We start from the raw sequence: 21,742 nt of genomic DNA on the forward strand, positions 1-21,742 counted from the left end.
ATTGATAAAACTAGAATGTTCTGAGACGAAGTGTTGTCATTAAAAGTCAACACAAATACAGCAACTTTACTTTCTCTGCATAAAAACAACACGTAGATGCATAATTTTAAACATAACAAGCAATATTAAATGTCAGTATAAAGTATACGCGTAAATTATTATAATTGCGATGATTCCCGGCGATGCGAAATTAAATAAACATGGGAGCGAATTGGATTATTGTACGTAATGTACGTCAAGTCATGCGTTTGTAGGACACGCATGCCCGAAGCGATTTAATTAAACATCTCATTCACACTTGTCATAGTCTTAGAAAGTCGTCAACGCGATTTGGTGATGGGGCAATTTAACATACATACATAACGGAATTCAAAAACAACTACTGTTATTTTTAAACACTGCATTAAGTATTGCTTGAGGCTTGTTTCGCAATTATCAAGTTATGGTACTCGTATGATATAATTTTGTGCGATCTATTAATTTTAATAGGATCTATAAATAACAACTAAGTTAGTTATAGAGTAGTAGTTAGGTAGTGATTTTGCGAGTTTAATTATAATAATACTTCTAACTCTATTTCTTTCTTCAGAATTCTTTCAATATAAAACTGAGCGAACAATTTGTAATCCTTAAAACTAAGTACAAAGCGGGGCATTGAAACTTTCTACAAAGCGTACCTAAATAAGTATCACGTGTTGAACGGGCCCCCACGTGCCGGGTATCTCTCCTGCAAAGTCACGTGCGCCCGATTAGGAGCCAGGAGCCAAACCGCAGCTATTTCTGTACGGAACTCATCTTTCTCAATTTGTTACTCTCGACCTGTTGTCGAATAAATACGTCCTTTTGACGGAACATTGTCAAATAATATCTGAAGATGAAAGACGTTGATAAAAATAAGCGTACGCTTGTCGTTCCCTTCTAACTTCATCCGTCTGGAAATGTTTTGTTCAGTCCCCTCAAGAACTGTTGAGTGTATTCGTAATTTGAAACTTTAACGTTTACCGGTAAATGCCTCTCGGAATATTTTATAGGAACCTCATTCAAAGAGTCAAGCTTTAACTGTAGGGTTGCGCTAAATGTGACAGTTACACGACTCCTTGTTTTTATAGGGACCAGACTATTCATTGGAGTCTTATTATAGAACTATATTCGAGACTTTAATCTAAATAAAACCTATGTTAAAACATCGAAATTTAAAACGACACCGGTTCTTAAAGAGATTTTGAGGATATTTGAAGATGTTGACCGACATCACTACAATCACTACGATCATGTTTCTGTTATCTTTGTAATACTACCCGCAATAGAAACCGGCTATAATAGTATAGTAACGAACAAACCGCAGATTATTCTCTAGTCTACAGATACAGAGATAAAGTACACACATCCATTACTTGTAATCCAATTAAGCCTGTCTGTACAACTCAAACAATTCTTGCTTAGAAACGTCACGAAAGTTTTGATTCATGTTCAGTATTATTTAACCCTATTTAGATTATCACATTAGAGCAAACAGTTGTGGGATTAATTCGGGAGATGTGTAGAATTTATATCATCACTGAGAAATTTATGACTTTTGTTTTACCACGATTTAACTAACTTTAAGTTACCGTAACTGATATATTTACCTACTAGTATAAATATCAATAAGCAGAACCAATCCATTTAGCATCGTATAGCAATTTATGCCATACAACCGCATTAAAAAAAAAAACAAATCTCATGCCGACGTTTCGTTAAACTACTGAGAAAAGTCATAAAATTACATCATCTAAATGAGCAGTGATTGGCAATTGTGAGTCGAATCATTATGATAAATAACTCTCTTGGTTCGCAAAATATCTCAGTTGAACGTAAACGAAGTACTAAACAAGTCATTAATAAATAGAACGAGCGAATTTAAACTGTTTTATAGCGCACTTACATCCTGGTAATGTATGAAAGCCGCGCCCGAATCAAATAAGGAAGAAGATAACGGTGACCTCCCAGCTTCTTTTATCGCGTGTTGTGTCTTACGATGATACCGACGTAATCTCGAAACGGTTTCATAAAGCTCCAACGCTATCTGTCCCGCGGCCTTCCGACTGTTTGATATTCGTTTTAGTGAAGGCTTGATAAAACGCTTTTTAATAACACCGACGCACAAACACTGAACCCGCAGAGTTACATTTGTTATCTGTTTACTTTAAGAATTAATGTGGATATTCCTTAAGATGTTCTCCCACGAATGAAAGTCAAATATTTTACTAGATAGCAGATGACAGCTAGAAAAAACATCTGTCATTTATATTGATGGCCCTAGAAACTGGTTTTAGTTTTATCTTTTTGGCTTTTGTCCTAATTACTTTGGTTAAAGAGAATGGTTTAAGACTAGAGAATTAGAGTGCCCTGTCAGATTTTGTAGGTTTGATTTGATAATAACATTATTAAATGGTAACAAATTGAATGACTAATTAGCGGTATGAAAGCTCATGATAAAAACACACGTATCAACGTACGCATCCCGAAGGCAGTGGTAGTCGGCAGCAGCACGCGAGACAGAATCAATTGCGTCGAGAGAGCAGCTGAGCAACTTTCTCACCGCTCTCGTATCGACGGGACCGGTGCGGTGCGCCCCGGTGCCTGCGTGCGCGCAGCCTACGACTCACGCTTCAAACTAACAGCGTTTTGAATCACCTACGCGCTTCTTTCAATTACACCCAAAATGACGTCAACGAACTTTTTTGAAACACAAAAAACTAAATTGCTTAGACCGACTAAAAAATACTTAATGTAGTGAACTAGTGACAGTCATTTGTGTACATTATAGTTATTAACTCCGTTATTTTAAATGGGCGTATTCTTTATATTGTGCCTAGATGACCAGCTATTAAAATCATGATACCGGTACACACGAAATATCACAATGGAGTATTTGTAATAATACTAAGTGTTTAATATCACCGATTTGTAATCTATTGAAATTTTCTTTGACAAAAAAACACTGTTTAATAACTTTACCAATAAACTTGATTTCAGTCAAATACATATGTTTCCTGCTAATATCCCTTAACGTCAAACATTCATTAACTGTTCAGAATAAATCAATACGCCTTTGATCATAAAGGAATTTGACTACAATATAAGACTGTGAAGTCATTATAGTGCTAATTAATTAATGAACGATTCGCTCATCGCTTGGCACACGCCGGCTAAGTGCAAGAACATCGGGAAACGCAACACTATATCGGCTTTCTCTTGCGACTCGAACAGCTTTATCGGCTCGCGCCCATAGAAAACTGCCAGGAGAAAATTATGAAATCACACCACTGAGCCGCACCGCGCCCGCGCCCGTCGCACACTTACACAAATGAGACTTTATTTGCAACGCCCGCTTTATATTGTAACGGTTTACTTTTATATATTTATAGCGATATTATCCGTGCCTTCCCAGCGTGGGCTTGTACACAGATAAACTCTCATAAGGATGCAAATACACAGCGGATTCGAAGAATTGATCACACCGAAACAAACAAAGCTGTTTTTAATTTCTTAGAAGTGGAAGTTCGGAGGTTGAATGGGGAAAAAGAACAATTGTTTAGAAAAAGTTACAAAGTTTATAACAACTGTAACTGTGTTTTATTATATAAATAGAAATGAGTCGAAATAAACGATAATGTAAGTAAGCCAAATTGTTGTATATAATTGATAACAAGAAATACTGAACCATTTTAATTAGAGTTATCTTTAGTAAACAAAAGAAAACGTAAAAATCTTAACGAGACGAACGAATCAGAAATAACTATAATTCTGTATCGTTTCAAAATAAAACTAACCACGATGGTATGCTAATGGAAATCAGCGTGTAATTCTCTATAATCCGTATACAATGGTTAAGATGATTTGTTATTAAAACCGGACCGCTGTGAATGCGTCGAGTCCACATGACGTTTGAGCCCTGAATACTTCATTAGATGACTGTACAGAAACGTTAATAATTGACGGAGAGGTGCAATAATCAGGTACAATACATTTGCATATCATACAAGGATCTTTATTTGAGTAAAAGATTTCTCGCAATTTATGACTGCATCAGATGAGTACCAAAGTAGTATTTTTCGACCCCGCAAGGTTGATAATCATGGAAGAGATCAAAGGGGCAATTGGATAGTTGACTGGGTTATCGAAAAATTATTAAACTTATATTTGTAAAATATATGGATCATCGAAAATGCTCAGGCTTCGTAATTCTTATAGACATACATTTTATTGGGTACTCATTCGATACCAACGAAAATACGATATACTTAAATATGTTTCTGATATTTCACAAAGAGTACCTGATTTGACTGGTGAAATTAAAACAAGCCTAGAATATAGCCGCTAGTCGCAAATGTGTAATCTCACTCTATCTTAAAGCTGACCTCGTGCCGACACTGAGTCTAGTTAAAAGTAAGAAACATGGCAAGTTGTTCACGAGCCAAAACCGTTGCGGAGTTTCTACTTTATTAAGAGCAGTTTAATCTCAACTAATGTGCAAGATACTTTTATAAGCCATGTTTATAAGAATATACGTCTATTATATTTCTGATTTATTTCAATTGCTAATTGTAAAGCGTTGTTCCTCAAAATACTTAATGATAAAACTCGATAAGACTAAGAAGGAAATAGTAGAAGCACTGCAAGGCAAATACTATTTAAAGTGAAACGTTAATTCAATTACCCACACCACACACCCACACTTTCAAACAAGAAAGCCTTCCGAAATCATGCGTTACGTGGAAGCAAAATGGATTTTAATTTTCTCCGTAACGTAAATCATTGAACATTTAACATTAATCGCGTGAAGACATGCGATTTAACACTGCGCCCGATACAAATCGTACGTACGACCATAAGAAAAAGTAGCTTTTTTATTTCTCATAACGATGATTTGCACGACCGTCGACAGAACGATAGGCCGTCGACCCAGCTGCAGCATCCACCACCTTTTAAATTAAAATGTCCCACTGATAGTCATTTGTCTTAAGATTATGTCTCTGCGTGTGAACAAATGAGTGTCAAGCATTGTCTCTTTTTTGTATCAAAAAGGTTCATTAGCACTGCCAAATACAAAACAAAAAGCATTTAAATCAACTTTAACATTATTATTTTATTTTTGATGCACTGGAGAATCGGAGACTTAGGAGTCTACTCACATGCTAAGAATCTCACACATGAGTGAGTTAACTACGGACCTTTATTTTCAATGGAAGTTTCACTCGGTAAATGTGTGAGTTTACTACTCATACATTTTAGAGGTGGTTGAATCACCTGATTAATAATAATTAACTTGAACATAACGTTTTATTTCTTATTATCATCAAATATCATTGCGACATATAAAAACATAATTTAACATAATAACAATAAAATAAATTGCACAGTCGGCTGCAAATTTGCTAATTATTTAAGTTTAATTTAATCAAGTACTTAATCAAAATATTGTTAAAAATAAAAGTCACATTATTATTTATTTACTTAGTAGATAACATGGAAACATCAAGTATACATATAGAAAGTATATACCAAAATTAAATAAGTATAAAAAATAATAACGACATGTTCCTGTAATAAATTACAGTATAGTGGGTAATCCGAGAAATCTTTTTATATTTTGAATGTAGGTGAATCATAAAACTTTAGCACCTATTCACTTATTATTTGCGGTTATGTTTGCGGAAGTGTGTAAATAATTATAAATTATAGTGTCTTATTATAGTGTGTAATCATATTTACTGTTTGTTTATGTGACATACAAACGAGGTAAGAATCAATTTAAAATCAATAAATTTGGTTTGTGTTGTATTTAATAATGTAAGTTCATTTTTAACTTGTGTAACGGCTGGTTTTTGTTTCAGTCATCATGGATATTATGTTAAATTATGTTTTTATATGTCGCAATGATATTTGATGATAATAAGAAATAAAACGTTATGTTCAAGTTAATTATTATTAATCAGGTGATTCAACCACCTCTAAAATGTATGAGTAGTAAACTCACACATTCACCGAGTGAAACTTCCATTGAAAATAAAGGTCCGTAGTTAACTCACTCATGTGTGAGATTCTTAGCATGTGAGTAGACTCCTAAGTCGAATCGGAGGGGCATATCCGATCCTCAAAACAAATTTGTTTGATATATTATTTCCTTTAGGGTTAAGACGTTTAATTTGAGCTTTTGTTAATAAAATTAATGATACCGCACCACTCTACAAAGGAACAGGAGATTACAAATCTTATTTTTTTTGTTTTGATCTGGTTACCAGCACAAACAAATTGCCGTACATAAATCTTTCACTATCGCCACTTACATAAAAGCGCCAATCTCCGTCCCACGAGAACAACATTTTCTAAGGCAAGGAAGTCAGTTTTCTACATAGAGCGCAGATCAAATCAGCTCAAGCATATAATATTTATCCGGTGCGGTGCGGTAAGGCGTCATATCTCGTCGGGTGGCGAGTGAAAGCCGCGTGAAACTTCCGTCGGAAGCGAGTCGGCTTTCTACCCCTCCCGTCGCCAACGAAGAAAACTAACCCTGTGCAACTAGGTAGCGTGTAGATAGGGCGTTGACAGCTATGCGGTTTACGATCCCATTTAAGTGTTAGATGTAATAGAATACTGACTTTCCGAAGGTACAAAGTTGCAAAAATATTGGATCTTGTTCTGAGTGAAAATTTAAGACGTAGTAAATAAAGACTCGTTCTAATGTAACTAGATACGTTTAAATTGAAATTCATATTGATATTTTGCTCTTTGCCTATGGCCAGCTGCACGTCATGTTTCAATCAATTTCTCACAGATGACGGGCTACTCCTTTATATTGATACCTAATATTTGCACTGGCACAAATAATTCATTCAATTGCAATTGATTAGAAAAAAGTTGAATAATACAAGTGTTGAAATGATCTTGAGAGACGAGCTAAATGTACTGCACTAATGTAGAGTCGTGACATCATATGAAAGTATTTAGTATACCGCATGTTACATAAGTATCGCGATAAAATTATACTTACGTAATGTACATGTTATTTAGCGTACAAAATCGATATTGTACAAATAGAAAAATAAAATAAATTTAATTTTCTCCAATTCCCGTAACGAGAGTGGAACGAAAATCGTACCGGAATCTCTGATGCATATTTAATAGTTGAGAAGCATTTATTTCAAATTGGATGGTTGCCGAGCTAGTGAAGTATCTACAATGCGAAGCAAAGGAGTTCAATTATTACTTAGCTTGTAAATTGATGAGTTTTTACTTCTATTAACTATGCAACGAACAAAATAGCTGAGTTGTAAGTACGAAACTATTTGAAAGCAAGCGGCACTAAAGTTGTGGCCTAATAAAACGTAGTAATATCCTAAATGACAAGGAAACGGCGTAAAACAAGTTTACACCGTACATATTCCACGGTTATTACATGTAACATTGTCTACATGGTGTTATGTTTACCTTACATTGTCGGAGACGTATAATATACAAGTGCGGCGATTTCTATAGGCGAGCGCGGCAAGGTCATTCGCCACGTGCGCCTCGATGCCCATTGTATTATGTGTGAACGGAATTGCTTGATTTAAATTATTCTACACTTTTCTACGTTTGATGTCGACATAATTTTTATTTACAATTGGCCTTCTAATATCATTATTTTGGACGAGATGTAAGGCAAACTATCAATTCATTTACGATAGGATAGACCACGTCGTAAAAAATAGATTTTCTTCACCTTTGTGTAATCGTGTTACTTTAAATTTTATGTGGTTTTTATTCTTTAAATTATGAATATCCAACGACATCTTTGGTAATGTGAGACAAAACTTTAACCTATGTACAGTATGTACAACGTTCTACGGTAAACGATCGCACGGCGGAACATAAGTTGACAATAAATATTACTATATCCGCAGTAATCTCACATAATATAAGTGTCAACAAAGCAGTGTCCGTGTACCAAGTGCGGCAATAAAAATGTAATATTGTCCGCACAAACTGTAATACGCGGTAATAACACGCGATATGCCAAGTTGTGTTGACAAATAACTAAATGTTACACATCTTAAGATTGCCGGCCGCTATGTGTGCTAGAGATCAAAACAATTTCGATATTTTAGACAACATGTCTGACAAACATCAACATTAAATAGAACGCGGAGGATAATATGATGTTAGTTTTTACTCTTTCAGCGACCATTCTTTGTAGTCATCGGTCAACTAAGTTAACATTTACAAAATGATAAAAGAAACGATAAAGCCATTTAAAAACACATCGGTAAACGTTGATCACGATGTCGATCACGATTTTCTAGGAACTAGAAGTGGTATAACTCGAAACCAAATAACAAATAAAACCTAACAATTCGTGTTCACACTTAATAAGTTGCAATTTAATACTAGCAAAAAATGTAACTTTAGCATTTTCATAACAAGCGTTAAAGACTATGATTGACAGTGTCTCGAGGATACGTAGAGGTTAAGTTTAAAATAACTGACAAATAATCCATAGAGAGTCGTCTTGTGACATCTGATTTATAGTCCGCATAGTGTTCCAGCGAAGCTGTAGCAGAAGGAGCGTTGTGTTAATTATATCTACGAGTTGCGTTAGATGTGCTTGCCAAAATGATTGGCCAACAACGAACTCGCGATGGTAGCATTTCTCAGAATAATGTCACAATAAATCTAAAGACAACAGGTAACAACCGCACTGCAACAGATGTGACGAATGTAATTTGCGCAGTTTCATGAAACTGCAATAAGCATATAAAATTTTAACCAAACGTTCGTGACATTGACTAAAGCGACGACCTTGTCAACGTTTTTCTTTTCAACCAGCATGTTACTACATATTTTATGCACATGCAAGTGAATAATGTGCGGCGGTATATCCTCAAGTATCGCAACATATTTATATGTGCAAAAGTCAGACCACTGACTAAACGAGGCATAACCAAGATATTAATTTAAGTAAGGATTTACAACATGTTAAATTAAGACAAGTTTAATTTGTTACTGTTTTGAGATTCAGTTTTAAACAAGTGTTTTTTCCGAGACTGCTAATTTGTATACAGTCGTTACGTTGGTACCTAAGTATCGTAACATTAGCACTAGACGTTTACGTTGCAAACAAGAGCACAATGGTACATGCGTAACCGAGTGCCAGCTGTTTGGACCACAATAGAAAGTCGCTTAGAGGAGTTACGCAAACACCTCTACTTTGTTTACAAAATATGTTTTGTATTTTCGAACGTCAGCCTCTAACACCATCAATAGTTTCCTTATTGTTGTAGCCAATTATGATTCATGTCAATCTCGCCTTTATGGACGCGATGTAGCTTTTCTCAGACAGTGTAAAATAACATGTAGGTAGGTACTGAACACACGATAAGTTTTAAAATGATTGTTTATAACCATCGATAAAAACTGAATCACATTATGATAAAAATCAAATCGAGAATAATAAAATACGTTAGTAAATATTGACCAACTGCTCGTGTAGAACTAAAAAGTGTGTCGAAACATATAACAAATTGAAATAAAACAACCACACTTACATCAGGACATGGTAATTTATTGTACAAAAATAGTGTGCGAGCGTGAACTCATGCCTCACAACATACACAAACAAATATTAAACCTAAGTTTTATGTATAAAATGCATTCACTCAGTATGTTAGACATAGCCTATTTTTGTTTATAATATAGTGAGGTGTATCGTTGAGTTTTACAACCACGTCTGCCGCACCCCATATAAATCCCAACACAACAACAAACTCAGACGTGTCTGTTTATTAGATAAGAGCACAGATAGACGAGGAGTGTCGACACAGTTTAATCTTAGACGTAATAACAACTTAGCTATCTATTCCGATTACGCATCGTTAACAGTCAACGCGAAGCCAGCCAGACTTATCGTCACGTAATAAAGAAGCTATTGCCCCCTTCCTTTTCGATAAAAGTATACATTGAATGAAGGAGGCCCAACTTCGAGGCGATCGGTTACTGCGAGAATAAAGACATCGATAAATAAGCCGATCGTGGGATTTGCACAAACGTGCATTAAAAACTGAATTTTAAGAAGTAACGATGTAATAACTCCTCGTCTTCGTCCGAGTCTGTCGTAGAGACAAAAAAAAGTAAAGCAAAAACCAATTTATCATGTCGTCCCACGCACGCGCCGAGCAATATAAGCAAACACACATAAAAATAAAAAACGTAAAACATAGAAACAGTCCGTAGAGTGTAAAACCCAACGATAGAGACTGCGAACAACTGTACAGTCCATGAATAACTTAGTTATATTCACATTATCTACATTATGGAACTTTATCTGGCATCACTACTCCATTGGACCCTCGCATAAACAAAAAGACAGACATACAGTGAAGGTACATTTTAATTCGCCGTTTATCAATGAATATTACGATACTTTTTACAACTTACATGTATGATAATATCACGTTGTTAATTTATTTTATGATGCACCATAAAATTTTCTGTTACTTTGAAACGGACCTTGACAACTCGTGCCATACATAAAAATAACCATTATTGAATGAATCACTCTCGTAAAAACGGATCCTTTTCTATTTATCTGACAACCGAAGCCAAAATATGTTTTTATAGAGGAAAAGAGCTGACAAAATCTTGCAGTTTTTCGACTAAAATAATACATATCTGGTATAAGCATCTTTGAGCGTTTTACCTAAATAGCCCCTTCTGTGCACACGTTTTATGAAATAAAGATAACCAACGAGAACAAAGTTCTAACATAATATCACGGCATTCAATCTACGGCGCACCTGTTATGTAACTAAGAGAATGAGAAACGTAGAAACGCGGGATTAACACACTTAGTAAGCTAAGTCACGTAACAGTCAGGAAATAATAGTAATTTCAGACGCTAACAAAGATTTGCGATCGCTGCGATGAAACGTGATGTAAAGTGCAAATAATGATAAAGATGATGACCACTTTGACGATAATCATTACGATGAGGATGATAATGATACTTTCGTGGATTTTTATGTCGGACGTGATGTGAAACGATGTGCAATCGACAAACGTGCTCATCATTTGCTACATAAACTATTAAAACCCTTACTCTATAAAAGTTTGATAGCTGGAACGTGACGAATGTGTATGTTTTAGGATTCGATTAAACATGCCGATAACGTAAGTACAATATTGAGATTGAAAATTTTCCGATATGTATAAAAATGAAATTGTAGTTCCAGCTTGAAATGTTATTAAATATGAACATAATATGCATGTAGGACGTAATGGTCGGAGAGAGCCAAGACTTAGTTGGGATGAAAAAAGTCATTAATGGTATAAACCGGTGCGCGCGCACGAGGCGCCACCCGGAACGGCGCGCGCGGTGAAAACCGCGGGAAACCGCAATAGTGAGTGCGCCGCCGCAGCCGCGAGAACCGTGTCAGTAGTGTGAAACGCTAATTGCACACGGCGAGTTATGGCGGCCCGACACATCGTACCAGCCGTACGTTTTACTAAATTGCAATTGATTTATACCGAGCCTATCACATATTCCGATCGAGGCAGCGCACATTTAAGACTAACGTCAGAAATGCTATTAAATCTTATCCGCTAATAACTGTATGCGAACGAACCTATCATAGATCATTCGTTAGTTTAAAGTCAGCTTGTAAATAGCAACTTTTCAATGCGATACTATACCTAAACACCAGCATAAATACTTTTTTACTAGCAACTATGACAAACGGCGAAAAGTATACCTTAGTGCGTGTTCCAGATAAAGTTCCCCGTCAGTTTCCTAAGCTATTGTTATCAATAAATTAATTATAGAATCTACAGGAAACCGATTCGGAGATCTCAATTTTAGTGGGCCGCAATGAGACGCTCCGTGCATGCCTCGCTGAGACAATTTGAGTCCAGCTCAAATGGCGAGCGAAGAGCCACCTGGACTGCTCGACAACACTAAAGTTCCACTTAACATAGCGCGCTACTCGAACACGAGTATCTCAGGCAGTAACTAAGGCTAAATCACAAATGTTGCGCGAGGCTTCGCCGGCCTTCACCGCCGACGAACACCCAGCATCGGACAAATCCTCACTGTTTTTGACATCAGGTTTGACACTAGATTCAACTCTATTGTTATTCACCGCACTGTTCACTTTGAGATTGTTGCTCGCGATACATCTGTTCACAGCACTTTCACTTTTATCAGCGAAGAAGGAGCGTCGGTCGGAGTTCGTAGCCGGGGGCGAGGTCGAAAACAACTTGATTTCCAGGTCACGGTGGCCGTTCATCGAGGTGACAATTTCCGAGGATATGTCTAAAGCAAGAGGAGAACGAGGTTCCGGTGAACTCGCCCTTCTCGTTGGTGGGAACAATGAGTACAGATTAGGGGCGGAAAACGCCTCGCCATTATTTACTTCTCGTCGTTCCGGAACCCGCGATGAAGGGTCGCTCCAGCTGCGGCGTAAAGTTGTGTCCGCACCTCTTTTGCCTAGAGGGCCGACTACTTTCATAGATTCCTCTAATTTTGTAGGTGCAAAGTCAACACTAGAATTCTCGTCGAGCAAATCCGCAATCGAATCGGCATCCCAGATTTGTCCGACCGGGTCACAGAGACGACACTGACACGAACTAACCGCAGACTCCACAGGCGAAGCCGCCTCGGCTATACCAAATCGCGTCGCTTCCAGCGCTTCTCCCAACGCTGAAACTCGATATGTCTCCGGTGCTGGATCCGGGTACTCTAACACTTTTACGTCTAAGCGATAAGGCAAAGACATTTCCCGACAATAAGTATCCTCATATAAGCCGTGCGACGATGATAAGCCTGAAACCGCACAATGATCGACATCGCCTAGATCCAAAGTAGTCGCTGTTAAATCGTGTGGTACGATGTTGTTAGGTTTTCTATCCTTTTTACGTCGTTTTCGCGGTTTGATTATCCTTGGCAACATAGTTTCGGAGTTGGTAGAGCCGGAACTTTCATCGCTAGCGACACTGACCGCATCCGTGTTGTTGTTACGTCCGCCTCGCGTGGAACGCGCTTGCTGCTGTTGGTTACGCGGCCTGTTTCCCTCGGGTGCTTCACACCTGTCTCTTGTGACATGCTCCGTATGCCCGAGCGGCCGATGGTTGCGCTGCTCCGGTGCGGTGGTGTACTTTCGTCGGTCGTGCCTATTTTGTATGATGAGGGGTGCTCCTTGTGCGTGCATAGCTAATTTGGATACAGGTGTATTTCGGGATTGCGGTGGTGCACGTCCCGCCATCGATATGAGTGGGGCGCCGAGCCATGCATTCGGGTGCGGCACGCCATAGGGCGGTGGATAGTAGGGCGGCGGGAAACCCGGTGCGGTGGTAGCATACTGAGGGCGAGCGGGTTCGCGGCGCCCGAGGGCGGCGCGCTCGCCCGGACTCATCACGCCGTGAGGGGCGTTTAACCCATATTCGCAACAATACGATTCACTGTCACGGTAAAAGTCCGAGATGCAACGCGATGTCGTAATCGTACACTAACATCTGAGGCGTGTAGCGAGGTGCGCGCGTGCTGTCGCCGCGACAGTCGACAGAGGACTAAAGTGAATGAGTGCGGTGCGAGCCGGCGGCGGCCGCGAGTGTTGAGTGGGAGTGCCTCCGCCGTGCCACGCGACTGTCGTTCTGGCATCGATGCACCGGAAAACTTTACAACCCTAATCGCTTTACAATTAAACCGCTCGACATTGTTTACTTTCCTTGCGGTGTTGAAAAAAGAAAACTGTTGTAATTGTTAATTTAGCGTTAACGAAGCAGATAAAGTCTTTGTTTTATGAAGTGAACGTATCAATTAATTTGTTTTTTAAAATAACTTTTGCTATCAAGTTTCATTTAAAATTATAATTGTTTTATGAACCGATATAATTATTGAACTCTTTCGTGTGGGGGTATAAAAAATTATGTAGTAAAATGAGTTTAGTGTAGAGTAAAAACTTTTATGTAAGCACTTACCGCTTTCTCTGGTCGCTCTAGGAAGCAGTATAACCTTAGTAACCTTACCTATAACAATAAAATAAAGAATATTAATGTCAAATAAGGTAAGCACATAAGGAACCTAAAAGCGTCTTAAAAGTGGCATTAGAACTTTAACGTTCTACTAACAAACAGCGATAATAAAGTACATTTATTGAGCAGTAAATTGTTTTCAAAACTATGCAAGCACCTGAATGGGAGGTTAATGGTACAATACAGAGCAGGGGTGGCGACGTATTGTACTGAATTCGACAAGCTTATAAAAATCTGACGCAACCAAGATTACTTACGCAATTGTTTACTACTAGTTCAATTTTAAGTGCGGCTACTTTAAAAAAAAATGGTTTAGGATATTTACTTTAGTTTTTGAACATCATTATTTCATGTTTATTTGCCATAAATAACAAAACCAATGCTTATTTTCTCAATTACCAAATTTTAAAACATAACTTATTTTGAGAATTTTTAAGAAATCAAATTTTACAACATGTAGAGTCGAATTCGATTTCTCCAGAATATTAACAAAAACGATAAAATAGGTAATCGTTTTACACACATTTCATAGTCATTTGAGCCACGCCTTTTGTTACTTAAAAATGAATACAAATGAATTGTGTAAATTAAATTTAAATAATCTTTATATAGAATAAATTATCTCAGCGGATAATTTCAACAAAATCTCTACACGTCTACCGTTACGTAACAAATTAACAATGCAGTGAAATCTAACTTTCAAAATTTTTTTATTGGCGAGATTTTTACTTATTTATAATTTTGATAAATATCCGTCGTGTCCTATACATTTTACGATTCCTGTAATGTGGCTTGTGACGTATGTGACCTTTAGTACAATGTTGTTGAAACGGTGAAAGTAAACTCCATGAGTCAGACCTCTCTCGATAAACGTCAGCTTTGTGTACATTACTGTGTGCGTACGTCTTCATATTGATACCTAGTTGTTCGTGTATTATTGGAAACAAAAACCATAAAATATATATTATATCAGTCTTCTGCTAATCCTGAAAGGGTAGACTTTTCTGATAATCAGGTTATAAAAGTTATTTACATAAGAGATGAAACAATAATTTATTTAACTTTTATTACGAAAGCGAGAAACCCGATTTACGTTTAACAGAATAAGCAATCAATCAACATCATTAAAACTTTTTATAATGGGTAATTGAAACGTATTCAAAAGTCAACAGAACGCAACATTGTTACAGAAACAACACAATACGCGAAAGTAAGATAAGTATGTACGTTCATTTAGCATATTCATATTATAACAAGGAGAACTTTCATCGCGAACGAAAGTTACCTCGGGCGGATTTGGCGGTTACAACGATACAACCATGTAATTATTATCTTCAACAATTGTTCATATTTGTATATTACATACTACCGCGGTTTTCCAAATGTACTGCATAGAGAAAAAGTGAATCGGAAATACGTAACGATAATTGAAAGGTATTTAGGCTATAGATTTGCGACAACGTAATAAATAGAAATAACAGCCAGACAGCAACTTAAAATAATTCACACGACTTGTAACACGTTTTACTAAACTTAAATATGCAGATTTGATCACGAGGTTATCCTTGACCGAATCTCAATTAAAATGCAATAAATATACTACGAGACTATAGCTTTAATCTCTATATTTCATTCTAAAATGTTTGACGGCACATCAAAACAACATTTGATTTTAATTGTTGAGAGCTTACTCGTTGAAAGCGCTAGGAGGTTACATACAATAACATAATGTTGCACTTGATACGAGGCATGAATAAAAACTTCTTTTATTTCACTCACTAGCTGGGCGCAGCTGGCACAGAAACTAATTTGTATACATACGTCTAGCCATTATATCACTACGGGGCACCTTCTTTATAAACGTAATTAACAGACGAGTTTAATATTTTGATGTTCTTACATAATACTCACTAACATAAACCTAGTGTAGCCGTTGAATAGACGAACTCATCTCATAAAAGAGACTCGTAATCTCACATAAATGAGTAGTAAAGAAGGGATTGTCTGGAATATGGGCAAGGCAACGACATCCACCGGTTTGCTAATGACGTAACATCAAGCGGTAATTATGGCAATATCCCCTCAGGATCGCACATTGTGCCCGTCTAAGTGGGGGGCCGTTTAGTAGTGGACGTTTAGCTGCTATTTATGATAGTGACTCACGTAACAGCGCTACCACATCCCTCACAAATGAAACATTACCCATCTAGTCTCTCTATAAAGAAAATTACAATTCTAAAGCCAAGAGTACAATAGGTGAACGTAACTATTTGTTGGCGATCTGACTCATCTGACCCCATTTGCTAAGGCCCAGTGAGCCGGACAAAGAGGGCAGATGATCGCTAAAAGAGTAGCATATCATTTTTGTGCGTGTCACTGGTATAGTAGGTTTGTTAAAAAGTTTGGTATTACGTGTCCACCCCACACGAGGGTTGAAATGAAATAAAAAGTGTGGCTTTTGTTTATTTTTGTATGCATTAGAAGGGTCGAGTCGACTGTCTGTGTAATCCACATGAGTCATACCAATATTTTTTAAGTGGTAAGTTTGACTTTGTTTGGGATATACAAAACGGGTTGATGCCATTGAATACATCCCTCATCCAGATTGGATCGTATGGTAATGGATGGACTATTGAGATCTGCCATCTGCTCGACATATGACAGATTGACCATTCAGTGTTCCCGACACATGCAATGGTGAAGTCTGATGTTATCGGTTAGAAGACGGGAGTCGCTGTCGATTCACCTGACTATCACTTGCATTTTAGATACATCACTGAAATCGTTGGCTTGCCTTTGCCACACTAAACAACACGTGAAAAATAAAAAAATGTAGAGTTCGCTCTCCAAAGAGAATCTTTAAAATGTATTAAGAAAATATATCATAATAATATTCCTTTCAAACGTTTTGTATCTCTATACACTTATCTTCCATCCGCAATGTTATTGCTAAACTTTTTACTCGCTTTTCATAAATGACTTTATCGCTTGGCTCATCTATCGCAAACAAATGTATGCAACTTTAGTTCATATTACATGTGTTGAGAGACAATAATAGCTTGCAGTTTGTGACACGTAACATCTAAGTGCATCGTTGAGATCGTTCACGGCGGATCAGAGAAAGTGTTCAGATTCATTGACCCTTGCCGTCGCGTGCTTAGACAAAATCAATTTACCATCCACTCTCGCTCTCGAATAGATGCGTTAACCGACTAACACTGTGGTTATTACGTGTTACGCTTGTTACGAGACCATCGTTGATTATATCTCTAAGGGAAAGTTATTAGCTGCGTGTATGTACCAAACTGGTCGGTGCTCTACCCCGTAGGCGCCATCATATTTTGATTGAACACATCGTCTGCGCTTTCTCCTCAACTACCGGATAAGCAAAGTATCAAGTTCCATCAGCAACAAAGGCGATTGTATCGCGTGCTATATTATGAGGTACTTAATAATATTATTCGTTTCATTGCGATTCAAAGGGAAAATATGTTACGTGTATAAACAAAAACCTCCTTAGCCGATTGACGTGAGACTTTCACTATTGGTTGACTTTCGTTTGTTTGTCATTCGACCGAAAGCCTCGTGGGAATACCAATAAATTTTATAATCCTGACTGTTAGCGTATTTTCATAACAAGTAATAAATATTCAGATTGCAAAATTAGTACATCACGAGTGCACGTTCTTATAATTTTATACATTCAGTAAATTGTTTTGATTTCAGTTGATTTGGAACCGTGTGGATTAACAAAAATGACTGGACCGTGCAAGTCACTTCAAGTGATTGTGGTTACTCAACTAGATCAGTGAGAACAAAACAAAGACTCTGAGAGCTGAATGCTTTCTCCACTATATAGTTTTTCAAAACATATATACCTGAACAAACACAAAGTATTTGTTTTGAACACAATACGATGACTTCTTGAAGTGTTAAATAATTCTTCAACATTCCGCCATTTAGCACCCGCAAAAATAAAAACATTATCGACCATTACATTCGAAAGTCACCAAATGTTTTATTTGCAGGTTAATTATCGCCATTACCGGACACACTTTCCATTTCCATTCCTTTCAATTTTTATCAACAGAAGTTATGAGTGTAGTTATTTCCTTAAACGAATTGTTATCGGTTCGTAATCCGAGTTCATGCTTTGTTAATCATTTACGTGTTCAATGCCTAGGTTAAGGTTGAGTTAGCACTACGGATTATTATTGGTGTATTACTCATACGAAGTTTTATCGTAAAGGCGTGACTAACACGTGTATTTATACATCGTTTATCCAAAATTGATTAAAATATAACAAAGATAATAAGAATGATACCTATATGTGATGACCTACGTTACACTTTCGCAAGCATGTCAAAATAACATGAGCACTAATTCAAGGTCATTTTATACAGCACATAAACTGATGGATGAATCGCTTTATCGCGTTGACATGTCTAGACAAACAGAGCGAAACTTATCTGTCACATAAAAACGTCGTATCTAATTATGAGGACGAAAACTAGAGCATTTTTTCTACGATAAACATGTAGGAAGCCGTCGGTAGTGATGTGGAAAAGATATTCACGTATGTATACTTAGCGGTATTTCTTTATAGAGAAGGGAGTTTGTCACTGTCAACGAAACTTCCTCGACGAGAAACTAGTGTACCTTTTTGTATTGTAAAAATTTAAATGTACAAACCGGCCGCATTTGCATTTAGCGCTTTTTACAAGTCATTTGCGCGTACGCCGTCTTCCGGTGAATGTTCGCGTAATTGCGTTTCCGTCGGTTGCAGTGCAGGAGGCGCCGGCGCAAGTGTCGGCCCGTTTACTCGATAACTACCTATTGTTTACCCTAATCATCGATGTGTTAATTGCCATTTAAAGTAGTCGCTCTACATTATGCGTCATATGATAGTATTGCATCAATCTGTTTCGTAAGTGCAATGAAATCGTAAAGAACTTTGATCCCGCTTGCTAGCTAAAATGCAAGACTGACCAGAAAATATGAATGGTTACTAAACTAAATTCATAACATTTCAAGTTTTTACAGTGACTATAACGATGTTTAGAAAAAAAAAAGATAACCTAACTAAAAGCATTCTTAACGACACCTACTTCGTACTTAACATAGCAATGACACACATCTTATTTATATCAAGTGCTTAGAGTGCTTACACCAAACACATAAAGCCATTAAGTACCTATTATATTTTCTTTAAAAAAACCTAACAAAAATGCACCAACAAAAATAAAACATAACAGATGCGCTTGCGCCGTATCGAGGGTTAATGCGGTTTTGATTGGCGCCGCTCAAAGCCTGCACTTTCACTAACGCGTGAAGCGTTTACGTTATGGTTCCTTTAGTCAGCAACTGTTACATTCACTAAACCTCGTGTTTTGCGTTTACAACCATTAGTCGATAACACTTCTCGATTGAAAATCACGACGTGAAACGCATATATCTGAAACTAGCGCGGATAGAATCGATTACACACTTTCTCCTTTACTTTTTATGTTTAACCGTCTGAGAATCGAAATATCCTTCTATCGAAACTTTGTATTCTATTCGTTGAGTGTTTGTGAAATTGTCGAACGTCTTTTTTTATTAGTTCTAGGGTGAATCTGCCTCTTTCTTATAAAGCACAATACATTCTGGAATCTTTCGTAGTCGTAACTTCATCATAAGTGACGTAATGGAACTCTACTATTAGGTAATATGTGACTCTACATACAAAAAGTAATTAGTTTAACAGGTTTCCATTTATATTCAGCATCAAGGATTTATTATGAAACTAGTGTCTAGGCGCACACTACATAAATGGATGATATCGCCAAAGAAATTGTAACTTAATACAAAGTTATGCGTTTTCGCGGCACGAGCTTACTTTATGATGCTATAAAGCATGACGTGTCGGCCCTGTATGACTGAGCAATATCCAACCTTAGGCAGCAGACGTTCGTTAAAGCGACGAACATTTATAGAATAAAGACATTTTCAAACGTTTTTGGACTGATCCGGGAGTAAATACTTTTCATCCATATAGTGTCATTTGTTTTTCACATTTGATCTGGTTTCATTTTCCATGAATTACTTAATTATTTCTTTGACACCAGATAAATTATTATCCTAATGATAGATGACCAAAAACCATAGCGAAACACCAAGGTTCTGGAAGTCTTTAGCATAGTCAAAGGTCTTTATAACTTTTCCCAGCAGTGGGATATTGAAGCTGTACAAATTAATCATTAAATAAATAAATAACGCTTTTATTTTTGCAAAATAATAAAGAACAAATAAAATACAATGAAAAGGCGTATATTCTTCATATATTCTACAGGCAACTAGGTTTAAGAGCTACGTCCAGGCTCATCTGTATTCCACTCAACCATAAATCGGCAGATTGTTGTACGCAAGTATCTGTACAGGCGTCATTATTAACAGATCTATGGGGTTTAACTGTCACTGGAGTGAAATTCAATGGTAAATTTGAGTTATCAGTACCTATGTGCGACAATGTATGGACTTAAATACGGATTGGTATTGTGAGGGCATCGTAGTGATAAATGAATCGCATCGTTGCTGTAAATAAAGGAATTTTGGCGGGATTTTTGTATTGAGTCACATTTTTAAGACAACCTTTTGAAGACACATAGCTTCTTTTTGCAAAATAGAAAGTTGCTTGTGTTTGTTACAATTATTTACAGAAGAAGAACAATGAAGTTTAAAAAACAGTTAATTATAGAGCATTATTTTAGCTGAATTGAAGATTTGAACTGCTAAGTATATACCGTAAGTCATAATTTATTAACGTACGCACAACACTTGTCTATTCAAATGTATGCAAATATGATTTCTAATAGAAATTATTCTTCACAAAAGTTACTAAACATCGCATTTTAAGGTTAGCGGGACAAAGTTAATGGACATCAGCAAATACAGCCAACATTTGTCATTGTAAACCTTAAGCAGCAACAACTCATAACCGACTCTATTCAATCTACGAAACAGTAAAATATTATCTAAGCAATAACAAAACCTCGTAAACTTTACTTCACTGCCCTTAATAGTTCTGTAGGTTTCCGAGTAAGTATCTACTTATGCCTTTAGGGAAATAAGTAACCGATGTAGAATACATGAGCAGATACGTGACTGCTTAAATGAGAGAGATAACGACATATTCACAAGTTCCCGCCAAGTGCACTTTATATTATGGTTTAAATAGTACGTACGCTATGTATCATTTGGCAAGCGACCAGAAATGTACGATAGTCGAGCGACGTTCAGTGCAAAACACATTTTGTTCTTGCCATTCGCAGATAACGGGTTAGCATTGAAAAGAAAAAAAGTGGCAGGGGAACCAAATGTAACGTAGAAGGGACGACATAGGTACATGCCGACCTTCAGACTCGACCGAGGACAGCAGCGTCGCCCTTGCACTTCACCGAGCGTCCGCCCTTTGTAAACTTACGAGTTACCCGCCCTACAATGTGAGCCTGTGAGATTTAATCAGGAGAGACTTATAGATTTGTAGAAATAACGAAGTTATCATAGTTCGTGGTAGGAAAGTTAGTGTTAGGGACGAAGTAAGGGTACATCCGCGACCTCTAGACTGCGCCCGGCGGGACAAGGGCGCCTCAGTGCCCTTGCATTGCGCCCAACGTCCGCCCTTTGCTCACACCCTAGTGTTGTGCGCTTAGC

At 37.2% G+C, this 21,742-nt stretch overlaps 2 protein-coding genes across 2 annotated transcripts in view; both read right to left on the reverse strand.

Annotated features, from left to right (window-relative positions):
* The window catches only part of twin (CCR4-NOT transcription complex subunit 6-like twin), a 133,853-nt gene that overhangs the window by 94,152 nt on the left and 17,959 nt on the right, over nucleotides 1-21,742 (reverse strand). The gene's annotated exons all lie outside the window — the stretch shown is intronic.
* On the reverse strand, nucleotides 9,566-13,639 carry LOC142976777 (uncharacterized). Its single transcript, XM_076120334.1, has one exon. The coding sequence runs from the start codon at nucleotides 13,428-13,430 to the stop codon at nucleotides 12,018-12,020; it is 1,413 nt and encodes a 470-aa protein (XP_075976449.1). The 5' UTR covers nucleotides 13,431-13,639; the 3' UTR covers nucleotides 9,566-12,017.

The sequence above is a fragment of the Anticarsia gemmatalis genome, chromosome 11 (assembly GCF_050436995.1).
Source record: "Anticarsia gemmatalis isolate Benzon Research Colony breed Stoneville strain chromosome 11, ilAntGemm2 primary, whole genome shotgun sequence".
In the NCBI taxonomy this organism is placed as follows: Eukaryota; Metazoa; Arthropoda; class Insecta; order Lepidoptera; family Erebidae; genus Anticarsia; species Anticarsia gemmatalis.

Excerpts from the sequence above, each read along its gene's own strand:
- LOC142976777 (XM_076120334.1), bottom strand. The coding sequence starts at position 13,430 with ATGAGTCCGGGCGAGCGCGCCGCCCTCGGGCGCCGCGAACCCGCTCGC.